This window comes from Sinocyclocheilus grahami, unplaced genomic scaffold (assembly GCF_001515645.1).
Source record: "Sinocyclocheilus grahami isolate Dianchi unplaced genomic scaffold, SAMN03320097.WGS_v1.1 scaffold75.1, whole genome shotgun sequence".
Taxonomy (NCBI): domain Eukaryota; kingdom Metazoa; phylum Chordata; class Actinopteri; order Cypriniformes; family Cyprinidae; genus Sinocyclocheilus; species Sinocyclocheilus grahami.
In genome coordinates, this window is record NW_015505254.1 from 1,397,901 (window position 1) to 1,418,285 (window position 20,385).

Consider the following 20,385-nt stretch of genomic DNA (forward strand, 5'->3'; position numbering starts at 1 on the left):
ACCTCACCTGTGGACTATTTGACGCCCATTCAACTCATTAACCGCAAAATATTTACAGTTTCAATATTTAATACCTTCACCTAAATTAAACTGAAAAAGTTGGCCTCATTCAGCACCTCCCTTACAAAGGTTTACCATGGTGGTAACCGTAGTTGCTCTTTTTACTTGCCTACACTTGTTACTTTTTTATAATACAATTTATTGCCAATTTAAAGTATTGTACAATATCTTTCACTTATATAGGCAGTATTTTTTTCTTCATTTTTTGGTTTTTATTTTCTCCACACCCCATTACGTGGCAATACATAAATACATTCTAAATTCTATGAGGTTGGATTCCATTTAGTCAACTGACAACTGTGTGTTAATAAATATGACTAGGCTGTGGTTTTGTAAATATTAGTTAAATACAGTGTACAGTGTACCTCCCTCTGTTGGGCCTATAGTATTCCCCAAGGTTTCTCCCTCATTCAGTTTTTCCGTGCTACTCTCAGCTTTCTCCAGGCTGCTTTGTATTGTTACTGTTACTGTTACTGTTACTGTTATGTATTGTTAAAAGGGCTATATAACTAAATATAATTACATTTAATTTAATCAAACAGAAACCAAGATTTGATCAACTTGATTAAAAGCAAGCATACAAAGTTAATTCTCTCTACTATCATCTGACAGAAAAGAAACATGACTCATGTAAAATCAAGCTGTTCAAGGAGATTTAATATTAATCATTTTAAAGCAGTAACAGGTATTTTGGTTACTGGTTACCATAGTAAATTTATGTTGGCCTGTACATTGTATCCCGCACAAATATCCTAAAAGAAACAAAGATCTATTTTTAACCCAGAGGAACATATAGATGAAACCGCTGCAGTTATCGCTCATTAACATGAAGATCACATGCAAATGTCCAGGCTTAAATCTGTATTTGTTTTTTTACACTCAGCAACATGCTGGTTTTTGCATAAATGTTTAGCATGGAAAATGAGGACTGACTCTCGTAATGCTTCTTGTTGTAGTGTTTCTGTGCACCTTCTGTGGAGAAAACTTTCAGTCTGAACTCACCTGCTTAACCAGCCCTCCCAGCCACCTGCAAAGGACACGTTTTTCTGTCATTCACCTTTTGTGCCAGGGGCTAATAACCTCAATTCGACTGCAAATCCAATCCAAATATCACATCAAATGCATGTACCACAGAAATTAGACAAGGGGGAAAGATATCAAGGAAAAACGAATTTCCATTGTAAAGTTATTTAGGCTTGGCTCCACTTTCCCATTTTCTTGGCTCCGAGTTTTCACTGCTTCGAGAGGTAATAACTACATACTTCCAGGTGCAAACTTGATCAGATTCTCCATTCAACAAAGCTTGCTCAGTCTTTTCATTCATGATCCTAAATGATCACATTGTAATTGACATATTCCTTATTTTTAAGAATATAATCACATTTGTGGCTAAAACATTAGGAAATATATATATCTTTACATATTTATTTACAGGATGTCATTTAAATTTTAATATAGTACTGCATTGAGATCTGTTAAACAAAGCTCTCTTTAATACTGTTAGTATCAGACATCAATTAATACTTTTTATGATTGAAGATTTTACACAGAAGAAGGATAAAAAGAAGCATAAAAAATTGATGCACAGAAAATATTTTCTTATTTTTTACGTATAGTTTTCACGAAATTAGACTTTCAAACTGCACAACAGCGCAGTCAAGTGGTCATTTGTGGACAGTGCAGAGTCTTTGTGAACAGCGTATGCTCTCTCTTAGCCTGAAAACTGTACCAACAAATTTGTCTGTTTAAAAAAACATAAAATTCTGCAAAAATACTACAAAATGGTGACAAGTCACTGATCTCGTCACTGGCTTGAGTGAAAATTCCCAGAGCCTAAGAGATTCCATGATCTAGTGGAGGTTAGAGGTCAAAAGTCATGGTGCAGGTTCATCAGGTCAGATCTTCTCCACATAATTCCCAGGAAAGAGACCCTCCTTCCCATGAATCCGCCCTCGCCACCACCCTGACTGATCTACATGAAACCCAGAGGAACATTAGAAACAATTCAACAGCCAATTAAATCGAAATCACAACATTCTTATTTCCAAGTCTCTCACCTTCATTGATAAGGTCTATGATGTCATTGACATCAAAGCTAATTTCATCCACATCTTGGCCAAAATACTGGTAAAGTGCTCTGCAGCGAGGGCCCTGTGGTCGGGGCTGAGGTTTGGGACGGCTAGAGGGGGCCGGTGGAGGCCGTTGGTTGATGCTCCTTTTCCGCTGCATTCTGGAAAGTTTTAGACTGTTTAGTATTTACAAACCTGGATTTGAGATGTTTTCTATTTGTGTTCTCTTACCCTGACATGCCCTGATCAGGCACATTGAGGAAGTCGAGGTTTGTGGACTGATTCTGGGCCAGCCTAGAGCCTCTTGGATTCTTCTGCGATCCCAGTTTAGGAAGAGCATTGCTGGGTGGAGGGTTCTTCATTGGTGTGGAGTATGTCGCTTCCCTCTGCTGCTGCGGCTGATGGTGCTGTTGAGCACCAGCCCGGGCAAACTGTGCTGCCCCATTCTGATGGCCCCCTGTCAAAAATCATATATGGAGGCTTTCAATAAATATAAAGGGAATCAAAATGTATCCATGTGGTTCAACACAGCAGTTCCAGCTCAGAATTGTAACTCTTTTTCTACCTCTGTGCCGTGGCTGGTTACTTCCTCCTTGACTCTGTGGCATGCCTTTCCTGGTTGGCTCTGGAGAAAAACAAAAAGTACATGCAGTGAAGCTCAATGAACAGAATTCTGTCACTGCTGATGCTCTTCATTCATCTATTCATCTCACGTACTTGATGTCTTTGGTAGTCCATCTCCTATAGAGATAGTGAGGGTCTTTCCTCCAGGTTTGATGACGGCTAAATCAGTCTGTCCCGTCTGGAAAACCACCACACGCATGCCGCCTCCTCCCCAGCCCTCCTTCTTCACTCGGAACTCCAGCCTGCACAAAACATTAGTATTCATTTATGTTCTGCACTGGAGTGAGACAAATGCTATGAACGAGAGATAGAGAGTTATCAGCACCTGTCGCTGAAGGACAGTGAGAGTTTGCTTCGGGTCTGCTCCTCGTAACGCTTGCAAAGCAGACTGAGGAACTCAGTTTTAAATGTGGACTCCAGAAGACTGTCATACTCATTCTCGTGAAGGATGAAGAAGTCGTCTTGCCTTGTGCTGGAGGGCAATGAAAGAAGACACATTTTTTACTTTTCCTGAATAAAATATGGCGCTTGTCCAAGAATGCTAAGGTTTCAATATAACTTATAATCCCAGCATTCGTCCAGTGTTTTTGAGGGCATTTCTAGGCTGGTCTTGGTCAGTGTTTCTCAAACATTTTTTTTTTTTTAAAGAAATTAATATTTCCATTCAAAGATAAATTAAATTGGACAAGAGAGACAGTAAAAACATTTACAATGTTTTGTGTTTCAAAAGAATGCTGTTCTTTTGAACTTTCAATTCATTTCATTCAAAAATCCTGAAAATGTATCATGGTTTCCACAAGAATATTAAGCAGCACAACTGTTTTCAACATTGACAAATACAAGAAATGTTTCATGAGCACCGAATCAGCATTTTGGAATTATTTTCTAAAGGATCGTGTGACAGTGAAAGACTAGAGTAATAACCACAGAATGAAATTACATTTAAAAAATGTTAAAATAGAAAACATTTCTTTTAAATTGTAGTAATTTTTCATGTTACTGTTGTTTTTTTAATCAATATAGTATAAGAGATTTTTTCAAAAACATTTTTAAAAATCCCATACAGCCCCATCTGTAAGCCTCCTTCGATACCAAAACAGAATTGTGTTCCTTTGAACTTTTTTTTATAAATAGATACCATTCAGTATAATCATTTTTAAGTATAAAAGATATAAAGAGTTCTGGGTGTGATTATGAAGAAACCATGTCAAGGAAAACCTAGCAGCAAATGTATATATAAATGAAAATTACATTTTCTCATCACTTGTGTGCACAGCTCAAACTTACACACTGAAGAAGAAGAAGAATTATGAGCAATTAAGGACAGAAGAGGAGAGGAGATGAGAGAGGGCATGACTGATAAAATATCAAAGCACAGAAAATGTTGTTATTGACTAATGTGTAATTGATTTTCACATTATCTTCATACGTCTTTGATATATCATCATTAATCATCATCATGAGACAAGCACCATCCCTCTCCCTCTTGTTCAAAACCGCTTTCATTCTCTCTCAGACTTGACATATAAGGCAGAAAACAAGAACCGAGCCGCCATAAATATGAACTCATTTCCTGTTTACAAATTTCCTTTTTGCACTTTGCAAATAGTTTGACCCCGCAGAACTTCCATATAAGCTCTTCTGCTGTAGCAGCAGTGGTGGTCTGGCAGCTTGTTTGTGTCACACAGTAATAAATCTGCATGTAAGCATTATTGTTTACAAAGTAGACACAGTGTAAATGAACAGCTTTATCAAATTTGCTCAGGCCCAGAGAGCAAAATACAGAGTATAAATAACAGGCAATGATTTTCACAAACAGGTGTACATCTAGCTGATTGTTGCTAAATGTGTAATGCCTTTTGGGATATGCGATTGAGATTTTTACAAGTTTAATATTTGAAGAGTTTATTTGCAAAAACAGATAACTCCGATTTTTTGTTTTTTTTTTATTCAAAAATCATGTTTTTTATTATGTTATCATGTTTTAATTGTGTTGGTTAGCTGTATTTTTAAGTATTTTTTTACCTAATCCAAATAACCCAACTGCAGTTTGATTGAGATTAACTGGAACGCACAATGAAAAAACATGAATTTTGAAATATCTGTTTTTGCAAATTAACTCTTCATTTACACATTTACAAATCATTTTCATAGCTATCCTTTGTTAAACAAGCAATGTGTAATTGCTACAAAAATGCCACTATATTCTTAGACTAAGAATCCACCCTTTTGTTTGTGGTCACAATAATACATGTGTTTCTTAAACAAATATATATACATTGATTTATATGGTACCGGCATACAATATATACATGTAAAACAGGCGATATGAAGCAGCAACTTACCTCAAAGAGATTGAACGGACACTTCCAATGTCCAGCTTTCTTTTCAGAACTTCCTTTATCTGGCCTTTCTCTGGTCCTTTCTTTATCGCTTCGCGACCGATTAGATAGATGGATTTCGGTGACAGTATTAAATCCCTCTTGATAGACTAAAAAAACAGCGAGAAATAATTGTATCTTATTTATGCCCTTATTTAACCTATTTGAAATAATTGCTGTTCTTTTGAACTTTTTATTTACACAAGAATCCTGAAAAATGCTTCCACAATTGCTTCCACAAAAACACTAAGCAGCATTAACAGAAACTGTTTTCAACATTAATAATAATCAGTTTTCTGAATACTTCTTTCAGAAACATAAAAATGAAATGATCAACTCCAAACTTTTAAACTGTACACATCATTTTTGCTTATTAGTTTCTCACCTTGAACCTACGGTCAAACTTGTTGACCGAGTCTGCAAAGTCGACTCGCTCCCTCTTGGCCATGAACTGCCGGAGTTCAGGTCTCTCTTCCATGCCAAGGTAATCGCCGACAAAGTTCCTGTTTATACTATTCCTACGTCGTTCTTTAAAGTTATACAGTATATCAGAGGCTGAAAATGACATAAAGAGACAGAATAAGTACCTCACATACCGAGTTTTCTCTTACAGGGTATACCATATGCGATGTAAACATTACAAAACAGAAAAGTAGATTATAAATAAATCTATTTATTTTAATACTAAATCATCTAAAATTATCACCTAAAATAGTTGGGTATAATTCAAAATAGATACCCAGCAGTGTACTTTTATGCTTATTAGAGGATACTGCCATTAGCTTAGCTAAAATGCTAACAGCAGAGTCTTTCAAAACGAATAGGAACACTGTTTGTGAGTTGCTGCCTATGTAGACTGCTTCAAATCAATGACTTATGAAGTTCTATGATTGTTAGGATGCTACCTTTGTAGGAAGTCTCCAGGTTTTGTACACTTGTAAACTTGCACTCACCCTCCTCCCGCATCTGTTCATATTTCCTCCTGGCGATGTATTTCCTCCATGCCTTCTGGATGGTTCTGGCGAACGTATCAAACTTCCTCTCTCGCATCTCCTCCAGCAAAAACAGCTACAGTTAAAAGAAATGTGAGTTGAAACAAGAAAAGTTACTTACGGGAAAGTCTGGATTTGACCAACAGTTTATTAATGGCCTTCTTTTAGGAGTCCTAGGTCTTATTTATTATTTTTGTGACTTTTTTAAGATTTCTGAGCCTCACCGACTCTGGATTCTTGATGAAGACTTTGGTGCGGCCCATTTGGTACTGATCTGTGTCCATGTTAACAGAACGCAAGAGGTGCAAAACGCCCTGCTGTTCCGCACCTCGCCAACATGGCCACGTCTCTGCTGTTATAATGGCATACCTAGCAAAACACAAGTGTGTTTCAGTTAGCGCTGAGATTAACACACCAGGGAAATCACCCTTAAAATTAGCACTCCTGAGGGGTCAAGATTAACACATCAGCAATATTTCCGCTGAGACTAATTTATTTGAGATCCCTCACCTGAGGTTAATTCACTTAACTGGAAAAACCCAGAGCTAATTCAAGTATTGGACTGCAATGCTACTAAAATATCTGCGTAGTCACATTTTCTAAAGCTATTTTATGACCAACATATTTTTTCAGGCTTGCTCTTACCTCTGTAAAAACTTCTGGAAGATTCTACGATAAGCAAAGCCGGCACGTCGTACCCTAATATTTTCCCTCAAGCCCAGATATTCCACCTGATGTTTCGCTCTGGGAACATAAAAGTCAAATTTATGAATAGCACGTTGTAGTTCATTTACACCATCTTTGCGAAATATCTGGAGTCCTATTTGAATGAACTCGACTCACCTGCTCTCCTCCCAGTCTTTGGGCCTCTTGGTCTCGTTGGGTTTGATGCAGCGGATGTAGTGCGGTGTGCACTTCATCAGTGTGCTAACCAACTCGTTGGCTTGTCTCTGTGGACCAGACAGTCAGTGAGTGACTCCAGATAAAGGAAATGTGACAAGTGTGCTTATCCTCAGAAGAGTAAGAGTTTATTAAAGACATTGGTCTTACTTTGATCTTCGAGCTAGCAGTGGTTGGTCTACCTTTCTTATCCGTATTGAGGTTTTCTGGGAAGAGGCTCCGAATGAAGTCGCTGCAATGCCAGAGAGATCAATATTTTTGGATGTTTGGAACATGTTGATTGAGATTATGGGGGAAAAAAAGGGGTTCTGCCAATTTGCTAGTGCTTTCCAGGAGTAGAAAGCCAGTATTTCAGGGAAAATTGATTACACTCATCTGTCTTTGTTCTGTTGTTCCTGGCTTCCTGTTATATTAAGTTCTCTACCCTTTACCAAACCTAAAACAACCTCTGAATATAAACAATTCTTATGACGAAAGAGAAAGTGAGAATTAGCACTTACAATTGGCTGCTTTGCATCAGTTCTATGAGGTCAGGGAAAAGCACGTCTCTGTTTCGCTCACAGAAACCGCAGATATCATACGACACCTGAATCAAAGAAGTAGGTAATAAGAAGCAATTTAGGAGTGCTACAGCATATGCACTACTGTTCAAAAGTTTGAGGTTGGTAAGTACTGAAGGTCAAAAGTCGTAACACACCTTGCCAGCGTAGTGGTGAATGACGAAACCAGAGTTCCAGTTGTTGAAGTGCTCGTGTGTCCCCACCGCAGCCTGTAGCTTCTGAAGCAGAGTCATATCAGCACCATCTCCTTTGGCATGCATGGTAGCACACACATCATCCAGCACACTCATGATGCCGGGAGGATTCTGGGATTGAGGGGGAACAGGGTTACAGTTGACAAATTGACGAATTGTTATTAATTAGTAATTGTGCTATTCATTAATATAGCACAGTCTCTCTACTTGCTTACCAGTTTATTTTCTATTAAGTCACACACAATTTTGTTGTTAAAGTATTCTATGGGTGTCCATTTGATGCCTTCCTGTACATACTCTTCCTGCGGGATGTAAAGAACAATAAGTCCGATTGAGACTTTATACACATCAAGAGAGATACTAGTGAAAAGTATGATGAAAGAATTGTTTACTGTACCTGTTCTGCTTTCAGTGTCAGCTCAATAAAGATCTGCTGCAACTTTTCATTCACAAAGTTGATACAGAACTGCTCAAAACCATTCCTCTAGAGAAAAAATCAAACAAACAAACAAACAGATAATTGTTATTAATAATAAAATTGAATTTAAATGTACTTAAAAATGTCAAAGAATGTTACTTAAGAACCTTCACATTTGAAAATAGTCATTAAAAACACAAAATATGTCTAGCGTTCAAACGTTTGGGGTCGTTAAGATTTTTTCCTGTTACTGAAATAAGACTCTTAGGTTCACCAAGGCTGCATTTATTTGTTAAAAAATACAGTAAAAATACAATTTTAAAATAACATTAAAATAATTAATTTTAATATATTTTAAAATAATAATATGTTGTTTTGCTTAAGAAACACTTCTTATTATCAATGTTGATTATTTTTTGCATAAAAACAATATTAAATTTTGTTAATATTTTGTAACATAAATGTCTTTACCTTCACTTGATGCATTCTTGCTGAATTTAAGTAGTATTTTTTTTATATTTCAAAACTCTTACTGCCCCCAGACTTTTGAATGGCGGTGTATATTTACTGTTAATTAAAATGACAAATATACCTAATTGGCTGATTAATGAGTAGAAGATTAAAATTCCCTCTTTATAATATGCAATAACAATCAGAGGATAGGATATAAAGGAGAGGATATTCACCTGGAATATTTCAAATCCATAAATATCCAGAACACCAACACTGAGCTCCTCAATGGGCTTCTGCATGGCTTTATTTATTGCCTGCTCAGACAGAGAAAGGTAAAAAATGACCTTTTTCCCTCAACCAATGGTTATTGGGTGTTCATACGCCGTTCACTAACCTCAACCAGGTAGTCAAACAGACGGGCGTAGAGTGCTTTGGAGAGAGCGTCACGCGTGTAGTTCGCTTGTTCTCTGTTCAGAGTCACATCGATGGTTTCAGATTTACCACCCCATTTGGAGTCCATTTTCCTGCTGGTGAGCTTCTCCTGTAGACGATTTTGGTCGATACCCAGCAGGTATGCAGGGAACGCCAGTACTGGGTTGAAAGCAGGGTAAAAAATGTCAATGCAAAGTCTAACAGAACATTTCCAAAGATAAAAATAATCAGTCACTATTATTACTCAGAACAGCAAATGGGCAAACTCCATCTACATATCACTTACAGTCCGTGCTCTCCACCTGCGCATAGTTTCCCGCCTCAATGAAACTGACAGCGCCCAGATGTAAGATGCCAGCTACAATCTGCAGCACCTGCCTCTGAAACATCTCCGGTATGCCGATCACCTGCATAGCTTCCTGTAGACATCAAAAATTTGTAGCGAAAACTGAACTGTTCTCAAAGTGTTTGAGAGGAGACACATAATCTGGCATGATAATTTGAAGAAAATGAAGAAAATATGTACCATGGTTTCTTGGAAGTCCTTGCTATCATTAGTTCCATCCACCTTGTATGTTCCAGATTGGTTCAGATAGTAGTAGTAATCTGGGGTCATAATTCCCAAGTCTTCCTTCTGCTGCGGCGTGCAACCATCTATTAGCTTAAAAAGAGAGAGAGAGAGGTGGTTAATTCATTAGCTATTCATGCTACCCATTAGTATTATCTGAAAATTTTGTGTGATCAGCATGAATCACTTTTGATTCTATGAATTTTCCAGATGCATATTTCATTAAATATTTAATATATTTAAATAATAAATATATTAAACCATTATTTAAATAATGTTACATATAAAATGTATTTTTGATGGTGACTGATGTGGATTTTTGTAGTGTTTTTGTTCCCTTTTCCTATTGGTTTTTCTAAGCCCTATTAAACAAACAAAAAAAACAAAAAATTTATATATATATATATATATATATATGTATATATAAATACACACACATGCATGTATATATTTTTAAAATATTTACATGTATTTATTTACATGCATATATGTATATTCATATAATTAGTATTATTTATAAATATATTTAATATATAAACACAACATATTTTTCTTAAATATATACATGCATGTGTGTGTAAATATACACAGTTCACACACATATATTATATAAACAAAAACTTTTATTTTGAATGTGATTAATCGCGATTAATCGTTTGACAGCACTAATATTATATATATATCCTATTGCATATTTAATTTATTTTTGATGGTGACAGCTGTTTTCTTTATTTCCCTTTTGTTTTCTGTTGTGTATTTCTAATATCTTTTAAAGTAAATTTTTTTTTTAAATCCTGTGATCTCAGTGACTTAATTCAAATATTTTACATTTAAGACAATGTCTAAACAAAAGAAATGTTCCTATACTTAGAACATTTTTCTACCTGGTAGAAGATGTGAAAGCTCCTTTCATTTTCATTCTGGTTCACGACTCTTGATTTTTCGAGCAGGAAGTTGGAGATTTTCCCACCGTCTGGCTCTCCTCCTCGACTAAACTGGATCTCAAAGTATTTGCCCTGTCAATCGAGCTAGCATTACTCACAGTAATGGAACACAGGTTTGCGTGTTGCAAATTCATAAAACTGAGCTGCATATATGTGAGTGTGAAACGCACAAAGCGACTTGAATTGTTGTTGCGGACTGTCTTCGCATTGCCAAAGGCTTCCAGCAGAGGGTTTGACTGCAGGATAATTTCCTTTACATGCTGAATAACAAAAACAACACAGCATACATTTTAGATCTGCCATTTGCTTCTAAAACGGTAAAAAGGTATTTCAAACACAATTGTTACCTGTACTTTAGCTCCTCCTCCTGATACTTTAGAGATGTAACCCATAATGTATTTAGCAGCAACTGTTTTTCCTGCTCCGCTTTCCCCACTGAACACAAACATAAGAGAAGAACATAACTCCCTGATTATGTTAAGTCTCTCTGATTCAACGTGATTCATCACCTGTACATCAGTGCTGTTTGAATTCACATTCACACACGAGCATGCTTTTAAAAGGTGGCGTCACTGTCACAGGAAGTTGTGAGCAGTGGCTTTTAAACCCCTTTTTAATTCTTTGTTAAAAAGAAATTATAGCACTCATGGCTGAATTAATTGGTACGCCTACAAATGGCTATTCTCACCCTCATTGGCCGAGACCCAAAAAGTAGGAAGGCAACAGGACACATCTTGCAACATTAAGATGCCCCTATTTGGTTAATCAGATACATACTGCAGTGCCTATAATACGCCCTGGTTGTATAATATCAGTGGTTGGTTGAAATTATAACGGAACTAAATTAATTCAACTTTTTTATTCCGTTCTACTGAGAAATAGTAATTTTATATATTACATTTTGCTTGGTCATGTATGTCTAAACCTTGCTTGATTTGTTCTAGTTCATTAGATGTGATGGTTTGGCCCTTTGGAAGGTACCTGATGATGAACTTTTACATAAACTACATAAGCTGGGCAGCAAGGTAGCAAGCAGCCTTTGGTTTCAGAAAGCTATTAGGAAACTAAATTGGCCAGCTCTTCTCTGTGTAAATCAGGAAGGAAACTATACTAAGAATGGTGACCACTGCTGCAAAGACTTTTGTGGGTGTGACAAACAAGGGAAGGAACTGCCAACAGTGACAATGGTACCGAAGAGAGTTAAAAATGATATCAGCGAATGACACTGATACCGAAATGTGGATGTCTGCAAAACGGCTGAGATGGCTTGAAAATGCAGTGGATTGCACAACTTTCATCTCGAGCTGTTAGACAATGAAAGGTCACAGACCTCTTTCTCAGAACTGGAAATGTATACAAAAGCGGATTTCTTTGAATGTTAAACCAGAAGCGAGTCATGTGAATTCCATGATATTTCTTCTCTAGCGGTTTGATCTGGAGGTGTGGCCTGCATGTGAAAGTGGACTTTGGTTTGAACGTGGCAAGTCACAGGAAGAACATCAAATCCGTGTTGAAACAGGTGGCATGTATCATGCGAGCACCACAAACCTTATAATGACACATTGATTTTCGCTGTCAATCATCATGTTCCTGTACATGTTGTCTGTCAGAGCATAAATGTGTGGTGGGTTCTCATATTGGGCCTGAAGAAAAAAAGAAATAGCTGTAAATCTGGCATAATACTATCATGGTAAATGCTAATGCTTACTGTAATGACAGTAAGTGTTTAAGGTATTTGACCTACAGCTCCTTGGTAGAGCTCAATCTCACGGTCAGTGAAGTATGGCATCTGTTTGAAGGGATTCACCGATATCAATACAGGCCCTATATATGTCTTCAAACCACAGTTAAGGACATATGAACAATCCAGTTAAATTCAACCCATCTCTGTTTTTCAGTTCAACTCATTAAAAAAAATGTAATTAAAGCAGTAGTCATGTGCTGTTTTCATGGAACAACAAAAGAGTGGCTGCTAAGCGTCATGTAAAATCAGGAAGTGAGTGTGTGCTAATTATTGAGATGCACGTAAACAAAAGAGGAAGACAAAACTTCAAAGTCTTAAAAACAGCAACAGCACAAACAGTGCTAACTGATCAGCTGAGAGGAGTGTGTTAAAGGGTTAGTTCACCCAAAAATGAAAATTAGCCCATAAATTACTCACCCTCAAGTCATCCTAGGTGTATATGACTTTCTTCTTTCAGACGAATTCAGTCGGAGTTAAAATAAAGAAAGGTCTTTGATCTTTCAAGCTGTTTCATGGCACTCAGCGGGTGTTGCATGGATTAGTCCAAAAGAAGTTAAATAAAAAGCGCCCATCCATAAAAAATGTCTCACACGGCTCCGGGCGGTGAACAAAGGCCTTCTGTAGCCAATCGATGTGTTTTTGTAAGAATAATATCCATATTCAAAATGTAATAAGCACTTTAATGTAGCTTGCGCCAACAGTTGTACACGGAAGCAGCTCCGGGCGGATGACGTATGAGTTCAGCGTTGCGCATGCGCCGGTGAGTCTTGTGAAAACCAACATTTGCTAACAGGAGCAAAGGAAGCAAAGTTTCCTTACTTTAGCAAAGGAAAACCAGTCTCCTCTTGGCTTATATTGACATAAGAATCAACATTCTTCTTTACAAATCCTCGTTTTGTACTTCTAATTAGTGATCGTTGTTTTGTTTTGATCTCTCCCCTGTGCTTCCGCATGCGTCACTTCTGAGCGGTGCATGCGCAAAGCTGAACTCATACATCATCCTCCCGGAGCTGCTTCCATTTACAACAGTGAGCATTAAAGTGATTATTACGTTTTGAATATGAATATTTTTCTTACAAAAACGCATCGATTCGCTACAGAAGGCCTTTGTTCACCACCTGGAGCCGTGTGAGTCATTTTTTATGGATGGCTGCTTTTTATTTAACTTCTTTTGGACTGATGCATGCAATGCCTGCTGAGTGCCATGAAACAGTTTGAATGATCAAAGACAATTTTAAATATAACTCAGACTGGATTCGTCTGGAAGAAGAACGTCATATACACATAGGATGACTTGAGGGTGAGTAATTTATGGGCTAATTTTCATTTTTGGGTGAACTAACCCTTTAAATCCCTTTGATATCAAGGATACAAAGATGTAGTCGTCCATGTATCTCTTTTTGAGATTTTCCACGATGGCATCTTCAGTGATCTTGGAGAGAAGCACCATGTCATCAACACCACTCTGCTTGACATTCTGGCTCTGCCAGTGATACTTACTGCCCTGCAGGACAGATGATAGAAAGAGAGAGAGAATAGAGTCACAACGTCCATTTGTAGGAATTTTAAAATTTTAGTTGTAGTCTTTAGCAAATTACTTATTTTAATCATAAATTAGCAATGGATATTTTAGTGCTGACAAATGATTAATCACGATTAATCGCATCCAAAATAAAAGTTTTTGTTTACATAATATATGTATGTGTACTGTTTATTTATTATGTATATATAAATTCACACACACACATACAGTATATATTTTGACCATATTTACATGTATATACATTTATATATTTATATTATTATATTTTATATCATATATAAATATATTTAATATATAAACAACATATTTTTATTAAATATATACATGCATGTGTTTGTATTTATATTATACTAGTGCTGCCAAATAATTAATCGCGAATAATCGCATCCAAAACAAATGTTTTTGCTTACATAATATATGTATGTGTACTGAGTATATTTAATATGTATATATAAATACACACACATACAGTATTTATATATTTACATTCTTATATTTTATATTATATAAAAATATATTTAATATAAAAACATAACATATTTTTCTTAAATATATACATGCATGTGTTTGTATTTATATATACATAATAAATACACACAATAAACACACATATATTATGTAAACAAATTTTTTTTATTTTGGATGTGATTAATCACGATTAATCGCTTGACAGCACTATATTATACATAATAAATATACACAGTACACACTCATATATTATGTAAACAAAAACTTTTATTTTGGATGCGATTAATCGCGATTAATCGTTTGACAGCACTAGAATATTTCTAAATTATTATAAAAGAAAATTCTTCAGGGAACCCATGGTTTCTTTCTTACTAGAAACTGAACAGGTCAACAGGAAGTCAGAAGAGATTATATGGTACCTTGATGCTGAGATCAAGGAGTGTAAATCTAATATGGAATGAAATCCACAATCCATTTTACTTACATAAACATATTGAAAATATATATAGGGCTGGATTTTATCCATCATGAATTGACTAAATTGTTAAAAGTGGGCATCCCACACAAGAATGTAGCCAGGCTGACTTTTGAAGAGGCTTTTTGACTTTTGTGGAGGCTTAGGGTATATTTTAGCCAGAGCATTTCAATGTATCTCAATGAAAAAAACAATTGCATTAGTGGCATTAAACAGGAAACAAGAGTTTATTAAAAAATTTTAAACTTTTCTGATTACATAGGCAGTATGTCATCCTTTTACATCTAAATATATATCCTGTACAAATAGCAAAGGTTTTAAAAGTGACATATTGCACCGATATTGAAGCGAGTGAAAGATGCTGCCTTTGGAAAACTTAGTCATGGTCCAAACAGAGACTTACAGCATCCAGTTCCTCTTTCAATCTTCCCTGTAACTGAAGTATTTACCACTATTTCTAACCTCTGGTGACTGCAGATAGAGAAGGGGAGAAGCTAAAAGCTGAACCGAGATGCACATCTATGTACACCTAAACTTGTTTTAAAAGGAAACATGGCCTTCACAAATACAAAGTCAAAAACATGTTTCTGAAAATCTTGCAACGTTGTGTGCTGGTGCAAAAAAGAGAATGTGTTCATCTTCAGATTTTAAAATGGTTTAAGATGTTCAGCATTACATGACAAGTATTTCATAGTTAAATCCTTTACAAGATGACTTTTGAAGTACAATATGTAGAAAGCTTTCCTCCTACATAAGTCAGTATAAAGTACAATGGAAGGTGTATGCAACTCTCACAGCATTACAAATGCATCTGTTTAAATGGGGATTTTGACTCTACTGAGGTATAGGTAAGGGTAAGCTAAATTAGTCAATGTTGATTGTAGGTAGGTTGAAATGTAGCTTCTCTAATTACCATACTTTGGAACTGGTCCAGTCTAAATAACTAGGTGATTGAACTAAGGTAGTTGTCTGTGGTTAACAACAGGACAGGAAACCACAGATAGTTTCCAAGCAACAGGCAGCAGATGTAAGGAAGTTATATACCTACTGTGTGTCTGTGTCACATTTTGATGTATTACATCCTACGTACAATTAAAGGTTGTGGCTTTCTTCGCAAAATCACCAATAACTATATTCGGCACGAAATGCACAATTCAACACATTTTAATTAAAAGACTTTCTTTTTTACACAGAAAGCACTCTAAAATTACAGTTGGAGAGGTCGAAGTTAAATCCAGCATGCCAGTCTCATAGTGCTGAAATATCTAAGCCTCAACATTAATTTTTGCATTTAAATTTGAGGTAAACCAGATGTTTTTCTAAATAAGCTCCTTAAGGCTTCTTTTCTTTTGATGTGTTGCACCGTTAGAAAGCTGTAAACCCTTTTCTGGGTTTGTGGTCTGAATTCCTAGCTTTTGTTTCAACCGCAGCTCAAACATCACACAAGGAGGGTGGTCATCGTACCTATGTGAGCTACAACAGAGGTACAGACTCATAAGATTATAAATGAATTAACTGTTGTTCGATGGACACTGGATTTTCTGAAGATACACGTCTCTTTCGCTGAAAGAGGTACTGAGATATTACAGGCTACATAATGTTCATAATGTGCTGCAAATGCGAGAACTAAGATGTGTAATCTACAGAATGAAGAATAAATATTTGCTACTCATTGTACATCACTAATGTTCCTCTTAGCTACTAGAACTAGCAAAAAAGTAGAAAACACCCTCATCTGATCTTCAAATTCCATAATTGGCTAATGAAAGCATTGTGAATCATTCAGAAATTAAAGATATTGACAAAGACAATGATTCACTGATGTCTGTGCTGATGTAAATGTCTAATATGATAGAAAGCATAGATGGAGACTGATTACAAACAGTCCTATTTCCCTACTATAAAGTGGGCAGTATATGAAAAGAGTATTATGTCCAAACTCACAGTATTCACAAACCAGTAGGTGAAAAGTATCCTGAAGGAGGGATTTTTCTTTTTTTTTATCCCATGATGCCTTTATTAGCTGAGTGCACTTGTTATTCATCAAAGCCTGATGCTTTGGTTAAATGGTCACATGTTTTCTTTGGTAAGATGCTACTGAGGGCTTTCATGATGTAATTGGCCATTTTGGGACTGGGGTGGTGATTCTAAAAAATCCCATGAGGCCATGGGAGAGGATTTGTGAATGGCAATGAAGCAACACTACTGATGCTGATATGCCACATGAAAATGAGAACATTACAAATGTAGTATGTTTGGATTATATTGACACTCGCACATTCATACTATATAGTTCATCATTTTTAAGGGTCACAAGGTAAATAAACAAGAAATACTTGAGTTTGCGATTTTGAACACAGCTGACAGAACTTTGGCAAAGCCTTTTGTTGCTTCATAAAACTCGTCTTCTTCTCTGCTGGTTCTCAAATATATATGGACCGTACTTAAAACATCCAAACCTGTATGACTTTCTTCTTTGTACCATTTTTAAGGGTCACAAGGTAAATAAACAAGAAATACTTGAGTTTGCGATTTTGAACACAGCTGACAGAACTTTGGCAAAGCCTTTTGTTGCTTCATAAAACTCGCAAACAACACTTGAGGTCAAATAAACGTCTTCTTCTCTGCTGGTTCTCAAATATATATGGACCGTACTTAAAACATCCAAACCTGTATGACTTTCTTCTTTGTAGAGGAAGACGATATTATATTATATTATATTATATCTTCCAAAAGAAGATATTTTAAAAATGTCTCCGTGGTTTGTTTTTGTCCATACAATAAAAGTGGGGTTTGAGGTTGTTTTGGAGCCTACTGACTTTCATTTCAAAGTCAAAAACAGTTTGATTATTTTTGGAATGACATCACTGATGTTCCTCTTTGCCACTAGAACTGCATGGTAATAGCCATGGTAATAGTGGAAAATGCTTGACCAGTGGAAAGTGCCTACTGATCTTCACATTCCAAAAATGGCTAACGCAAAGTTAGCAAAGTTGTGAGTCATTCAGAAGTTAAACATTTTGAAATAGCTGATCCATACAATGGAAGTCAACAGAGTTTTAGGTTGTTTTGGACCTCAGCCAGAGATGTTCACACGTCTTTAACTTGGAGTCCGAGTCAAGTCTGAAGTCTTTAACCTGGAGTCCGAGTCAAGTCTGAAGTCTTTAACCTGGAGTCCGAGTCAAGTCTGAAGTCTTTAACCTGGAGTCCGAGTCAAGTCTGAAGTCTTTAACCTGGAGTCCGAGTCAAGTCTGAAGTCTTTAACCTGGAGTCCGAGTCAAGTCTGAAGTCTTTAACCTGGAGTCCGAGTCAAGTCTGAAGTCTTTAACCTGGAGTCCGAGTCAAGTCTGAAGTCTTTAACCTGGAGTCCGAGTCAAGTCTGAAGTCTTTAACCTGGAGTCCGAGTCAAGTCTGAAGTCTTTAACCTGGAGTCCGAGTCAAGTCTGAAGTCTTTAACCTGGAGTCCGAGTCAAGTCTGAAGTCTTTAACCTGGAGTCCGAGTCAAGTCTGAAGTCTTTAACCTGGAGTCCGAGTCAAGTCTGAAGTCTTTAACCTGGAGTCCGAGTCAAGTCTGAAGTCTTTAACCTGGAGTCCGAGTCAAGTCTGAAGTCTTTAACCTGGAGTCCGAGTCAAGTCTGAAGTCTTTAACCTGGAGTCCGAGTCAAGTCTGAAGTCTTTAACCTGGAGTCCGAGTCAAGTCTGAAGTCTTTAACCTGGAGTCCGAGTCAAGTCTGAAGTCTTTAACCTGGAGTCCGAGTCAAGTCTGAAGTCTTTAACCTGGAGTCCGAGTCAAGTCTGAAGTCTTTAACCTGGAGTCCGAGTCAAGTCTGAAGTCTTTAACCTGGAGTCCGAGTCAAGTCTGAAGTCTTTAACCTGGAGTCCGAGTCAAGTCTGAAGTCTTTAACCTGGAGTCCGAGTCAAGTCTGAAGTCTTTAACCTGGAGTCCGAGTCAAGTCTGAAGTCTTTAACCTGGAGTCCGAGTCAAGTCTGAAGTCTTTAACCTGGAGTCCGAGTCAAGTCTGAAGTCTTTAACCTGGAGTCCGAGTCAAGTCTGAAGTCTTTATCCTGGAGTCCGAGTCAAGTCTCGAGTCTTTGGTCACGAGTCCGAGTCTCATTTATCAAAGATTTTGATAGATTTATCAAAAAAATCTCATTCAGAATCCTCATGTATTGAAATCTTCCTATTTATGAAGCTGTTTTATAGGCTATAGACAAAATATATATTCTATGATCTGCTTTGTAAAAAAAATTTAAAAAGAGGTGTTAAGATGTAAGGTTATTGTACATCCAGCCTGTTATTTATTGGCTATGTTTTAATCCATTAACATCTTCAAAACAGTTTTTCTGTAATGAAATTCTATAAGAGTCCGATCTACCACGACACACAAGGAAATATGTGACACAGATATTACAAAACCATACAAATAAAGTATTTGTATATATTAAAGTATATAAAGTACTATATAAGTCAGGGGTTTTCAATTAAATTTCCAAGGCTATATTCCACTATATTTTCTTCCAAGCAGAGATCCGAGAAAAGAAAAAAAAACACTTTTACATGTATTACATTTTTACATTTAGATATATGCGAGGCAATGTGACAGAAAAAATACTGTTTCTGTTCAGGGGTTTCCTCCTGAAATCTATACTATTTTAATATTTTAGCCTACTTAAAAGCTTTATCTAAAAACAATGTAACTACAATAATCAAAACGTTCTCATCTTGAGCAGAAAAGAAAGATAACTAGCAATTACATAAAAAAAAACACTTTTACATGTATTACATTTTTACATTTAGATATATGCGAGGCAATGTGACAGAAAAAAATACTGTTTCTGTTCAGGGGTTTCCTCCTGAAATCTATACTATTTTAATATTTTAGCCTACTTAAAAGCTTTATCTAAAAACAATGTAACTACAATAATCAAAACGTTCTCATCTTGAGCAGAAAAGAAAGATAACTAGCAATTACAAAGTTTAAGTTCTATTCTACCCATCTAACAACAATTTTCCCAATTATAATTAGCCTACATGATTCTTTTGAAATGTTCTTAGCCTACAGATTAATAATGCTAAATGTAGATCACAAACGTCTTGTCACATCTGGTTTGAACGGTCAGAGTCATAGGTTATAGACCGATAAATAGATAGTATGAAAAATAACTATATTTGCAGAGTTGTTGTTTTCTGCTGTGTTTTGTTGTTCCCGAGAGAGAGAAAGCGCACGGAGCTGAAAGGGCTCGAATAAAGCGCGTTTGGCTTTTGATAAAAAATACTAGAGGATATAGCGCTGAAAGATATTTACCATAAACGACCCTGAGCGCTTGTTATGTGATCCGCTCCGCTGTTTTGACGCGCTGCTCACTTAAAATAGTGCTGTGTTAAGGCCAAAGTATACTTCGGCCGCCCGCGTCCGCGTACAACAGCGCATACGCGAGGTGAAAGTTGAGACAGAGCGCAAGTCAAGTAGGTGGTACTGCGCCTGTGTCGAGCTCGTCCGTCCGCACTCATCCGCGGTTGAGCATACTTTTTGAAAGACGTGCGGACGCGGCTATGCGC

At 36.6% G+C, this 20,385-nt stretch overlaps 1 protein-coding gene across 1 annotated transcript; it reads right to left on the reverse strand.

Annotated features, from left to right (window-relative positions):
- Positions 1-1,531: 1,531 nt before the first annotated feature.
- LOC107585872 (unconventional myosin-If-like) lies at positions 1,532-20,149 on the reverse strand. Its single transcript, XM_016273046.1, has 28 exons — positions 20,132-20,149; positions 13,712-13,843; positions 12,340-12,429; positions 12,144-12,238; positions 10,943-11,030; positions 10,766-10,855; positions 10,536-10,667; positions 9,610-9,744; positions 9,370-9,502; positions 9,046-9,242; positions 8,885-8,965; positions 8,178-8,264; positions 7,996-8,082; positions 7,724-7,891; positions 7,527-7,612; positions 7,177-7,258; positions 6,970-7,076; positions 6,772-6,870; positions 6,351-6,495; positions 6,088-6,202; positions 5,520-5,689; positions 5,099-5,244; positions 3,079-3,225; positions 2,847-2,995; positions 2,695-2,754; positions 2,361-2,586; positions 2,118-2,290; positions 1,532-2,032 (listed from the first exon to the last, which is right to left on the reverse strand). Exons 1-28 carry the CDS (start codon positions 20,132-20,134, stop codon positions 1,956-1,958), a joined length of 3,300 nt encoding a protein of 1,099 aa, XP_016128532.1. The 5' UTR covers positions 20,135-20,149; the 3' UTR covers positions 1,532-1,955.
- Between the last annotated feature and the right edge of the window lie 236 nt (positions 20,150-20,385).

Excerpts from the sequence above, each read along its gene's own strand:
- LOC107585872 (XM_016273046.1), bottom strand. Across the intron at positions 8,083-8,177 it reads TGACACTGAAAGCAGAACAG|GAAGAGTATGTACAGGAAGG; the intron begins GTACAGTAAACA and ends TACATCCCGCAG. Across the intron at positions 6,496-6,771 it reads TTCCAGAAGTTTTTACAGAG|GTATGCCATTATAACAGCAG; the intron begins GTAAGAGCAAGC and ends GTGTTTTGCTAG.